Genomic DNA, 13,225 nt, shown 5'->3' on the forward strand with positions numbered 1-13,225 from the left:
ACATTCCTCCTATGGTCAATAAGACAGACCTCAATAATCTGAACAATAAGCAGATGGTGCAATATATCAAGAAGTTACATGCAACTCTCGAGCAATATAAAGTTTGGAAAGATGCCTCATTCGTGGCTCTAGAATAAGAGAGAAAGCTTCCTTCGAGACCCCAAAGACTTGGACAGAGACAATTCACACATAGTCTAAAGAAAAGGCCAAAGTGGAGGATTAGGAATCATTGGACGATGCCCCAAAAGACGTTGACTGGAAGTTAGTTCATGTCGTACAAAGGTACTAAAAGGAACAAGAGAAAGATTATGATCGAGATGATGCCTCGCCCCTGTCAAAGGACATCCTCACAGAGACTTTTCCCACAAAGTTCAAGCTGCCTAGTTTAGACAACTACGATGGGATGACAGACTCCAGGAGCCTTCTGGTTATCTTTTAGACTATGATGCAGCTCCAAGATGTTAATGACTTCGTATTATGTCGAGCCTTCCCATCCACTGTCACAATTTTGGCCTAGAAATGGTACCAACATCTGATTTCAGGTTCTGTCAATAGCTTTACTCAACTTGCTATGCTTTTTAAATTCAAATTTATTACCTGCATACCTCCTAAAAAACTCTCTTCAGATTGTGTAAAATTCAGCAAAATGAGGGCGAGTCTTTAGGAAGTTTTATATCACGTTTCAATGTTGAAGCGATACAGAGAGAAGAGTTGAATCATGAAATAGCCTGCAATGCATTGAAGAAAGGAACTCAAAATATAAAGTTCACGGACTCTTTGATCAAGAATCCAACAGCCACCTATCAGCAGTTGATGGATAAGGCCCAGAAATACATACGGCTGGACAATAAAGTCCAAATGTTAAGAGAGGATAAAAAGATAATCCATAATAAGACTTAAAAGTCAGATAAGCAAGACTATGAAAGTGAAAGGAATTACCCAGTATCATATAGTAGAGATGACCGAGGTAAGTTTAGAAATTATACACTATTAAATGACTCACGAACACACATGCTTATATGGATCTGAAAAAGTGACAAAGAAGTCAGATGGCTTTCCAAGCTTAATCCAGACAAAGCAAGCATACGAGACATAACAAAGTATTATCGATATTATGAAAATCATGGACACACTATAGAAGAGTGCAGGCAATTAAAAGACGAGATTGAAAGACTCATTAAAGATGAAACTCTGAGGAGGTTTGTTAGAAAAGACAGGGAGGAAAGGAGATTAGAATCTGAAGTAAAAATACTGGTCAATTATGATGACAATGAACCTGTAGGGGTTATCCACTCAATTGCAGGGGGACCAAGTGGCAATAAAGAAATAAACATTTATCATGATAAGCGTTTATAGAAATAAAATCTCACGGATATTAAACAACCGAGTCAAACTTCGATGCTTTAATATAGAGGATCTAGTCCTTAAACGGTTTGATGCCACAGGCGGAGATGTCGTGTCTAGTATGTTGGGCGAGAACTGGAAGGGACCATATAAGGTCTCCAAAGGTATTCATCCTAATACTTATAAGTTGGCCAAGTTAGATGACTGTGTCATTTAACTTTCCCAGAATATTTATAATTCACGAAAATATTATCAATAAAGTTATGATTTATTTTTCAATCTTTTAGTGATTGAATGAGAATTATCAGAAATGATGGATTGTCAAAGGCAAGTAAACTGCCAGGAAAGTCTTCAGATATTAGTCTTAAAAGATAATTAAAGACAAGTTTCTGCCAAAAAGCGCCACAAGGCGAGTAACCGCAGGGTGAGTTACAAGGTGGATAATCGCCAAACAAGTCTTCAGGTGTTAGTCCCAAAAGATGATAATTAAAGACAACTTTCGGCCAGCAAGTGCAACAAGGCGGGTAACCACCAGATGAGCCATAAAGCCGATAACTGCTAGGCGAATTTTCGGTTGTTAGTTCCAAAAAACTATGATTAAGGTAATTTTCGCTAAAAGACGACAAAAGGCGAGTAATCGCTAGATGAATTTTTGAGTGTTAGTCCCATAAGACTATGATTAAAGTAATTTTTTACTTAAGGCTATAAGGTGGAAAACTGTCAGGCGAGAAATTGGGTGTTAGTCCCACACTATTATTAAAATTTATTTTTTATCAAGTAATCGGCACAAGGTGGGGAACCGCTGGGCAAATATTTGGTTATTAGTCGAACAATATTAAAGCTAAATTTTTTTCAAGTTATATTTTGCTGTCAGACGATGTTATGAGTACCAACTCTTAATAACAGTTAGCAAAAATTCAAAAATTAGGAAAGATGAACAAAAGCTAAATACATTTCATTATAAAGAGGAAAGACAAGGAGAGGAGAACAACCATCCTCCCCAAAGGAAAGATTTATACTACTGATATGACAACCGGTTCTAATGAACCTTGAGAAGTGAAGAGTCCCAAGCATGCGAGGTGACGTGAGATAGGAAGCCAATTTAGTAGTGCCATGTTTCTAGGTAATGTATACTGGCTGTAGACTTTCGAATCTGAAAGAACCGAAGACTTATGGGGAACTTCTAATATGACTTAGTACTCACTCAAAATATGTTACATATTGGCGACCTGCTATTGGTCCACATAGTGATACTCTTACACTTAAGGTACACAGACGTCATGACTTAACCATTTATAATATGCAGACAATAGGAAAGATGTTCGGTTCAGTAAAGGCTCGCCCCACAATGCTGGCCGAGTCTCTTAAAACATCTTGTTAACGTTGAAGGGCGTTACAAAGCAGATTAATTAAACACCTATTATCATAAAATCTCTTATCTACTAGTCGGTACCAATCGAATTTTAAAAACACTACTAACTAGTTCTCTTTTCTTACAATATAAAAGCAACTTGAATATAAATTCAAGGTATACATTTTTATATATCCTTCTTAGAATAAGTAATTCACTTACACTCACCCTCTTTGATAACTTACTAATTTAAGCGTCGGAATAGCTATACATAGTCGCCAACCACCTCACTTTTTCTTTTTTATAAAATGACAGATCATTTTTATCCCTTTTTCGGCTACATCAATTCTTTAATTAAATAACAAATAATTGATAAAAATTTAAATCAAATAACTTAAATGTTGAATTAATATAACCTCGAAAACTAAATATTTGAGTTTTAAAAAACTAAGACACCTAACATAAAGTCGAGATTAAAAAATATTTTGCTCTTATTTTTTACCTTGAAAATTGAATTACCAAAATAAAAATCCAAAATCATTCTTTTGTTGAACAAATGTCAAAATATGGAACAAACTAATAAAACACATGAATAGAAATTAGGCCTAAATTTGAATTTGAATACATAATTAACCACTAAATTGAGGCTAATTGACAATTTCTAACTTTGGCTTATTAGAATAACCATAACAATCATTGCAAAAAAAAAAAAAATTACATTATTGGAAAGTAATTGACTTTTTATTTTTATCCTTTCATTTGTAGCATTTTATTTTATAAAAAAATATTTAAATAAAATATTACATAATTATGCATGATTTTTATTTTTTATGGAAATTTTTTTCAAATTTAAAAAATTGAAATATTTTGTTAAATAAAATTATTGATAAAAAATAATTGAATTAAATTTTTAAAAATTATTCTTTATAAAAAGGAGTAATAATTAATTATTGTTCAGACGTCATATGCACTATAAGCTTTTGGTCTTAAGAAAAATCAACACCAAAATTTCCCTGTATTTTCTCGAGAAGCAAACAGAAATTATCAATAATTAAACAAAGAAGGGCCATTAATCTTCTGGCAAAACAAAATTTAAAACTTATAAAGAAAGGAAACGACAGCTCATCATGACATGGACCAACCAAAACCAAGTCTCTTCCGGTCCCACCACCCACCACCTCACCACCATATAATACACTCATCCCCATCATCTTTCTCTCCAAGTTGAAAATTTTTTAACATTATTTCCTTTTAGCCATAGCGCTCTCTAGTCCACCGGGCGAGGTCCCCGGGCCTCCGCCGCACTCCCCAACTTCCGGGGCTGTGCCTATGTCCCTCAACCAGTCCCACGTCCCACCACACCCCCCACCGCAGCATCTATTTCCACGTCCAGCTTTACAACCACGAAAGCAGCTGCTGGCTCCATCTCCACTTTATAAGCAGCACTCTTGGTCACCGGATATTTACCGGGATGAAGCTTGGCTTAGGCGTAAAGGAAAGAGCAAGAATCGGAGAAGCAAGAGCGTTACTGATGAAGATCTCGATGAACTCAAGGCTTGCATCGAGTTAGGTTTTGGGTTTGACTCACCGGAGGTGGATCAACGCTTATCTGATACTTTGCCTGCTCTGGGCCTTTATTATGCTGTTAACAAGCACTACTGCGACACCATTTCTAAGTCAGTCACGGCGACGACGTCGTCTTCGTCCACGGCGTCTGACTGTGACTCACCGTCTCCCCTGGGCAGTCCCCACACCATCTACGCTCCAGGTATATATAAGATTTTGTTCTTCTTTTCGTTTTTTTTTTTTTAAGTTTGTTTTTCTTACGAGAGGAGTGATTGCTTCCTGGGAAAATGGAATACAGGAGACAATCCTCAGACGGTGAAGACAAGGCTAAGGCAGTGGGCGCAGGTGGTTGCTTGTTCGGTGCGGCAATGTTCAAGGTGATGATGGTGATATTGATATGTAGCTAACTAGACATGATCAGGGTTTAAATGGGAACAAAACTAGAGTCCTCAAAAGTAACCAAGCAAATCAACATCAAGATTAATCATCAACTTGTTTGATACGATAACGATCTTCTCCCCACCAACTTTGTATGTTTGGACTGATGGGATCTTTAAATGAAGAAAGAAAAGGAAAAAAAAATATATATATAAAGCAAAATGTGAAAGTTAAACCCCATCTGGCCACCATTTAAAGGGCAAAAACAAAAAAAAAAAAACAAAACCCTAGCTTGTACTGTTACTGGATTGACTTGTTCTAGCTGTTTCTGTTCCATTTTCACTAGTTTATTACCTGAGATGATTCTCTGAAATATTTAGTTAAAGATAGTGTGTACATATATATATATATATATATATATATATATATGTACGAGAAAAACAAAAGATGTTTGCGGCTGTGATCTAATGAACTTGTTTTTAACTTTTGCTTTAAAAAAGTTGAACTAAGGAAACAAATGGCATAATATAAAGCTTCTTTTTATTTTTGGTCTTTTACGAGTATCCTACCGTCCGTCTTAGATAAGATTAGTCTCTTAAGATTTGTGGCAGCCTCTCTCAGTAGTATCGTCTCCAATAATCGAATTTACATTCTCCCTTTAGCAGTGCATTTAGTTTTACCATTGCATCCGATACTTATGAATTAAAACTTTTTCTTTTCATTTACATTAAAATGGGAATCCATCAAAGGAACTTGATGGATACAGCTTTTGTTTAATCTCTTTCTTTGATGGGTAGCAATCGTTTTCTTCCCTCCAAGGCAAGGTATTTCATTTATGACTCACAAAAAGATTCTAAAATCTGTCTACTTATAATTAAAATCTTATTTGATTGGAATAAATTAAATCAGTAATTTCAAGTACTAAGAAAATTAATATATTCAACTTATTTGATTGTTATTTTATTTAACTTTCATATGGATTTAAAGAAGTTACTAATTTAGATTTTGTTTGGTTGGAATAATTTAATTCAAGAACTTCAAGTTGACAGAAAGTATTAATTTTTTTTTTTTGTTTGGTTGGCATGTATTTCTTGACTTTTTAAAAAATCAAAGTAATTTTTATTTTTGATTTAGAGGAAGTAAGCTATTTTCTCTAACCCTACAAAGTTTATTTTAGAAAGTGAACTCCCCAAAAATAATCTATTTAAACTAAATAATGTTTTAATTATTTATATTTAAAGTAAATAATTTCCTTGAGAAATAAATAAGAAATTTGAACAAATAAGGTTTAAATCAGACATGAATTAAGTGGTAAAGTTCTTGTATCAAGAAGCTGAGGTTGATATCTATTCATGGATCTGGAAGCTGCTAGAACTTATATGTGCCTACGAGTAGAACTATAGCTTTTGTGATGGATGAAGTTGAAGAATGGCACAGAGAGTGAAAAGGGCAATTGATATGCGATGGCAACTGGCCACTAAAATTGGTCTGTACTCCTTTTCTTATACTATTATAATTATATCACCACTACCAAATTCCTAATCAATATATTTTTGTTCATTGATTATGGGACAGCTGCCACTGTGATCAATTCTCACTTCAAATCCCATTTTCCTTGCTGATCATTTAAAATTTTGAGTCATAATCTAGGTCAACTTCAAATCCCATTTTCTTGCTGATTATTTAAAATTTGAGTCATAATCCATGTCAAATATTAGAAAATTTCTCACAAATATGGCCTAATAAATTTGATTTCCAGGAAAACTTGATTTGAATAAAAAAAAAAGAAAAAAGAAAAGCTCTCCATGGAGTTGGATCCCAGATTTTTTTATGTTCAAATTAATGTTCAGTTTCAGGCTTGAATTTATTGAGATGTTCAATTTAATATCTTTTTAACTACCTATCTAAATTAGTTTAGAAATTTCAGTTAAACTCAATTCAGCACAAAAACAAGAAGTTTATAAGTAAGAAACTCAGCTCAAAGTTTAAAAAAATTGAATTTCTTACTAAATAAAAAATAAGAAATTAAGAAATTTAGAATATAAATTTTTATATCTATACTAATCAAAATTGAGTTAAGTTTAAAATATTTAAGAAATACTTATACGCATACAGATGCACAAATATTCAATTACTAAATAAAAAATAATTAAATTAAAAATCACTGTAAATTTTATATTTAATTATATAAAATTCACCGATAGAACTAAGTGAATAAAATGTAATTAAATATAAAGTTTGTGTTTTTTTTTTTTTCTTTGGGTTGGTGCAGCTAACTATTACTGGGCCACATGACATGGTTGAATTGCGACCAGATATGGTCCATTTGGGGCCAATATAGACCCATTGGTTGACCCTACGTAATCAATTCCATAATCCCAACATCAATGGGCTACATTTTTACTTTGAAAACGTAATCATTCAGCCCAATGAGCTGGGTCCAGTGCCATGTATCTTTCCCATAATTTCTCTGCCCTAATTTTTTTTTTAATGAAAATTGAGGATTAAAAGTGTAGAATGCGAAACCTTTTAAATCTATTTAAATGTACTCATTACCGTCTTAAACCTAAGTGCTAATCTCTTGATTTTAACTTTTAACTTTTTAACCTTTTCTATTTTTATTTTCTTTTAAAATAAATATATTCCATATTATTTTAAACTCGAATAATAGTTCAATTACGTTGATAATTATTATTTTTTCATTCTTTAATTTTTATTTATTTTATTTTTTAAATAAATAATATTTTTATTAATTTTTTTAATAAAACTCATTTTAAAAATATTAAATTTTATTAAATATTAAAAAATATTTTTAAAAAATGAGATAAAATTAAATAGGAATCCATCGAGCAACTTATATATTATTATAATGAAAATAAAGAAAAGTAAAAATTTTAAAATAATAAAAAAATAAATAAAATTATGAGAAAAAATTATTAAAAATTTAAAATTTTCAGAATATTTGATGAAGTTGCTATTATTTTATATCATCTCTATAATTTGTGTTATCTTTCATTTTGATTTTGTTTCTTAATTAGACTATATCATCTTATATAATGGTCATGCATAAAACGGTGCATAAAAGTTAAAAATGACATGATTTGATTCGGCTCTCTCGCCATGTATCCTTACCTAGAGCATATAACACATACATCAGAATACATTATAGGATGAATTATGATCAAATGGTGGTGTTTTTAGGAAATTTATTAATTTAAAATTAATCTATTAAAATATTTTTATATTTTTATAAATTTAATTTTTTTTATTTTTATTAAAAAAATATTAAGTGTCTTTAATATTTATACTATTTTTTATAATTTTAATTATATATTATTTAATTTTTATAATTTTAAATATTTATATTATTTAATTTTTTAATTAAAAATAAAATAAAATAAATCAACTAACAATTTTCTTCTTTACAAAATAACTTAAATTTGATAAAATATCGAGTTAATAATGTACATTTCTCCGTTCATACAGAAAGTTAGAAAGATAGTTAAATTTAGAAGTAAGCAATATTTAATTTAAATCAAAATAATCATTTGAACCATTCAAAATTTAAAATTTAATTTAATTTGATCGATTTAATTTAATTTTAATAAAAAAAATATCAAAAACGAACTAAACAAATTTGAAAAACAAACTTAAAGAAACAACGTGGTCATGATTAGCCTTCTCCTCATTAGATATAGAAGTGTAATCAAACCGAACCGATCTGAACTTTGTAAAACTCAGTCTCGTTTATTAAAAAAGTTTGGAAGTTCGAGCTTAAACTCGAACCCTAATATTTGATTCAATTCAGCTCGAGAATTAAATATTATAATCGAGCTCGACTCGTGAAAGGCTCATTCAGTATAACAACGAGCCTAATTCGAGTTCGAACTCGAAAAACTTGATTAAAAAACTTGTTAATAAAACTCGAACTTGAACTCAAAAATCTCGATTAAGAAACTCGTTAAAAAAACTCGAGACCGAACTCGAAATTAAAAAGTTCGATTTGAGCTCGAGTTTAGGCTCGAGCTCGAATTAATAATTACGCTTTAATAAGTTTTAATCATCATTAATATAAATAATATAAAAAAAGAGAGTGCACACATAAAAAAAAGTACATAACACAATTCATAATTAAAATAACACAAATAAATACAAATTCAACAATATAATAGAATTACACACAAAATTTAATATCAAATGAATAAAGTTGATTCCAACTTCGAACAGTTAAAACAAACTAATATAATTTAATCATTTTCATGTTTGCTCAACTAGTCAACTTGAATTTCAACTTCAACGTCCATATAACCTTCAAAATAATACCAAAAAAAAATTTTGATTAGCAACATAAACAAATATGTCATTATCTAATTAGTACTATAAATTAAAAATATAAAAAAAAATTAATTTGTACTTGAAAAATAATTATAACAATAAAGTTGAATGTTAATGATTCAACCATTAAGGTAATATGATCTCTTGAATATCATCTTTATCCTTTAATAATAATAAAATAATAAAAAAAGATAAAACAAATAATGTGTTATTGAACTTCTTTTTTCTCTTGATGCCTATAAAAGGCTCGCCACCAATCAGTTCCACAAATTAAAACTTGAACAGTTTCTGCTCCCAATGATGCTCAATATGGATCGATAATTCTACCTCCAGCACTAAAACCATATTCTAAAACAACAGTTGTTATAGAAATTGATAGTATGTCATGAGCTATCTTTGATAATATACTAAATTTTATGTTGTTCATCTTCCATCATTCTAAAGTATCAAAATTAGAATCATCTTGACAAATATGAACACCTTCTTCCAAATACACATCTAATTCAGACGTTACTTCTCAATCACACAATCAACGTTCCTAATATAACTATAAAATTGTGTTCTTCCTCTGATTTTCCTTTTCCCACTTATAGTACAATTAAATCCTTCTTTTTGAGTTTCACTACTACTAATTTCTGATCCAATACTTTTTGTTTTATGAGCATCTACATACTCATTATAAAGTGTGCGCAATGTCTCCATCACAGTTGTAATATGCTCATCAGAATCAAACTTAGAATATATTTCTGGAAAACTTCATTCAATCAATTTCATCTTATTCCTTAGATCCAATACAGCTGCTAGAGAAATCAACAAATTCCAATCACCCCAATACTTATTAAATTTAGATTTCATCTTACCAACCATGACTTTCATATAAATATCTACATTTTCATGTGCTTCATCTAATAATTTTTTTATTAAATGAAGTTCAAGAAGAAATAAATTTAAAATTGGATATTCAGTACCTGAAATGACATTAATAACTTCATTAAATTCTTCAAGAAAAGAGCACACTTTCTTAACCTTTTGCCAATCATCCTCACTAGACAAATATGTATAACTTCAATCTCTTTGCTGATATCGAGGGAAGAGATATTTAAACTCCAAAGCAGGTGATAGCATGAAATAAGTTGCATTCCACCTTGTGCCACAATCTAAAAGAAGCTTCTTGGAATGTAATTTCAATTACTTTGCAAAATTAAACAGTGAGACTCAGAAGCAACAAGATGTTTTACACTTTCACGCACATTTTTAATTATATCTGCAATCTCAGACAAATCATCTTGCACCAATAAATTCAAAATATATTGACAACATCTCACATGAAATAATTTACCATGAAGTGCAAGACTATTCTTGTAAGCAAGATTATCCTTCAACATCCTAACAGCAATATCATTATAACTAGCATTATCAACACTAATAGTCCATACCTTATCTTCGATGCCCCATTCAACTAAACATTTTTGTAGCACATCACATATAACAACTCCTATATGAGGTGGTGGAACATTACAAAAATTCAAAGTACGTTTTCTAACTTCCATTCAGAGTCCACAAAATGGGCAGTAACAACCATGCATGAAATGCGCTGCCTAGACTTCCATAAATCTGTGGTCACACTAACCTTATTAGTGTCCTTCATTAATGCTTTCACTTTCTTCTTCTCAATTTCGTATGCAGAAAAACAATATTTGCTTGCAATTGCATGACTAGCCTTCTGATAATATGGAGTTGCAGTTCACATTAACAAATTAAAGACCTCATACTCTACAAAGCCGAATGGCAACTCATGAATAAGAATCATATGAGCAATGACTCCTCTTACTTTTGTATGGTCATATTTAAAATTCTTCACAGACGTCACACTTTCTGTCTCAGTTATGGTTGTTGTGATGTTGAGTTGTTGTTGCCCTTTCAAATTCATCTTCCTTCTTAGGAAACTATTTAAATGTCTAAGAAAGTGTGTTGTGGCACCAATTTTGCTTACTCCAAGTTGGTGCCTGCAATGAATACATTTTACCTTCATTGTTCCATCAGAAAGTGTAATTTCCTTAAATTCAGTCCACACTTTCGAAGTTCACTTCCTTTTCTTCGGACAAAATGGATTTTCCTCATACTCTTTTTCTTTATTTTGATTTGATTCATCAATATTTGTAGTGGCATTATCCATGACTGGGCTTGTAGATGAATCTTGAGTAGAAAGAAAAATAACAGAAGGCACTTGATCAATAGGAGTACTTAATTCATTCGAATTTGCGTTTGACATTCTGTTAAAAAAAACTACATGTTAGTTTTATTAAATACACAAGTTCATTTTACAATAATATATCATATTAATTATGTATTCATAATTAATGAACATACAATAAATATAGATGATTCAAATTAATAGAAATAATTTTATCCAATAGTATACAAACAAAGCTAATAGAAGGACAATAGGAATCTTGAAAAGAAAGTATTTTAATATATATAATGTAAACAAAACACATGCATGTGAGTCTTGTTCAGGATAATTAACACAACCAAAAAAAGAAACAAACTCTACCCAAAATTTTCAATTTTAGAAAAAGTTGCTACAGAGCATTTCAATCTCTCTCTCTTCCTACAGGGCATTAAGAAAATATTTTTCTAATGGATTTCCTATCTTTTGTAAAAAAATAAAAAGGGATCTTGAGACTAACTTCATATCTGTTTTGATAGTGAGGCTAACCTAACTTCATATCTGTTGAATGCACTACTTATTCTATTGTTATAGGAGCTCCTATCCTAACAGATGAAGCACTTGGGACCAATAACATCATTAACAATCAATATTTCTGATGACACCCTATATTCAGCTTCCCTTGATAAAAGGATAAAAGTATGAAGATTATCTGTTAAAAGTTTTTATTTTATTGCGATTAATATATTATATTAAAGTTGTAGAAAATTAAAAAGTAAGATACTAATAGTAATGGTTAGAAATTAAAAAATCAGATACAAATTGTAACAATAAAGATAATAAATTACATTTACATTAGACCCGGCAGCTCCACCATCCAATTTACCATACCTCAACAACAAACAACATACCATTACCCAACAACATTAAACAACTGTCATTTAGCAGTTATTCCAACCTTGCAAGGTAGCATACGATTACCAGACTTCAAATGCATTGAAGACTAAAAATCAATTAAACAAGACATATTCTACTTAAATAAACTTGACTAAAAATCAATCAAATAAGACATATTCCACTTGAATAAACTTACTGGTTAACTGCAAAGATGTGGACAATAAAGATAATAAATTACATTTACATTAGACCCAGTAGCTCCACCATCCAATTTACCATACCTCAACAACAAACAACATACCATTACCCAACCACACTAAACAACTGCCATTTAGCAGTTATTCCAACCTTGCAAAGTAGCATACGATTACCAGACTTCAAATTCATTAAAGACTAAAAATCAATCAAACAAGATATATTCCACTTGAATAAACTTGACTAAAAATCAATCAAACAAGACATATTCCACTTGAATAAACTTACTGGCTAACTGTAGAGATGTGGGCGTGCGGCGGGATAGCGGGGCGTGGATGCAAACAACAGTCGTCGGTGGCTCACGAGTGCGAGATGCAGCAGAATGGCGGGGCGTGGCTGCAAACGACCGTCATCAGTGGCTAAGGAGTGCGAGATGCAACGCGCGATGCGGCGGAATGGCAGGGCGTGGCTCACAGGCAGTCGTCAAAATGCACGATGTAGCGGTGGAGCTGTGAATTCATGTGGTCGACGGCTACGGGCCTCCAACGATGTCAACGAGTCTCTAGAGGCGACGGTGAATGGGGCGATGCAGTAGCAGTAGAGGGTGAATGGTGCGATGCGGCAACAGCATAGGGTGAATGGCTGATTTGGCATTTGGGTGATTTTGGAAATTAGGTTACTATTATCAGTTAGGTTATTATTAGTTACACATCAAAACTACCCAATTTTAATGAAAATGTATTTATTTATAATTAATTAATTACAGAATTTAATTAATGGGTTATAAAAGTAATTTTTTATAAAATTATTTTTTTAATAATTAGAGGATTTCATTTAAAATTATATTATTTTAATTAAAATTATAAATTTTAGTAATAATTATTTAAATATATTAATAATGATTAGTTAGATATTTATAGTAGTATCTAGTTTAAAAATATTTTTATAATTATACTTTAATTTTAAAAAGTATCTAGTTTTACAACTCA

At 31.1% G+C, this 13,225-nt stretch overlaps 2 protein-coding genes across 4 annotated transcripts; one reads left to right on the forward strand and one right to left on the reverse strand.

The window, feature by feature from the left end:
* Positions 1-3,922: 3,922 nt before the first annotated feature.
* Positions 3,923-4,905, forward strand: LOC110627781. The gene is made up of 2 exons (XM_021774143.2): positions 3,923-4,463; positions 4,560-4,905. The coding sequence occupies exons 1-2, from the start codon at positions 4,025-4,027 to the stop codon at positions 4,640-4,642; spliced, it is 522 nt and encodes a 173-aa protein (XP_021629835.1). The 5' UTR covers positions 3,923-4,024; the 3' UTR covers positions 4,643-4,905.
* Positions 4,906-8,258: 3,353 nt separating this feature from the next.
* On the reverse strand, positions 8,259-12,905 carry LOC110627899. Of its 3 annotated transcripts, XM_043948568.1 has the most exons (5): positions 12,525-12,905; positions 10,806-11,247; positions 10,605-10,697; positions 9,943-10,131; positions 8,259-8,948 (listed from the first exon to the last, which is right to left on the reverse strand). In XM_043948568.1, exons 2-5 carry the CDS (start codon positions 11,004-11,006, stop codon positions 8,907-8,909), a joined length of 525 nt encoding a protein of 174 aa, XP_043804503.1. In that variant the 5' UTR covers positions 11,007-11,247; positions 12,525-12,905; the 3' UTR covers positions 8,259-8,906. The 3 variants fall into 3 exon arrangements, 1 of the variants encoding a protein (XP_043804503.1); XR_006347884.1 differs by lacking the exon at positions 9,943-10,131 and having other exon boundaries at positions 8,765-8,948; XR_006347883.1 differs by lacking the exon at positions 9,943-10,131 and having other exon boundaries at positions 8,770-8,948; positions 10,605-11,247.
* Positions 12,906-13,225: the final 320 nt, after the last annotated feature.

This window comes from Manihot esculenta, chromosome 12, assembly GCF_001659605.2.
Source record: "Manihot esculenta cultivar AM560-2 chromosome 12, M.esculenta_v8, whole genome shotgun sequence".
Lineage (NCBI taxonomy): Eukaryota > Viridiplantae > Streptophyta > Magnoliopsida > Malpighiales > Euphorbiaceae > Manihot > Manihot esculenta.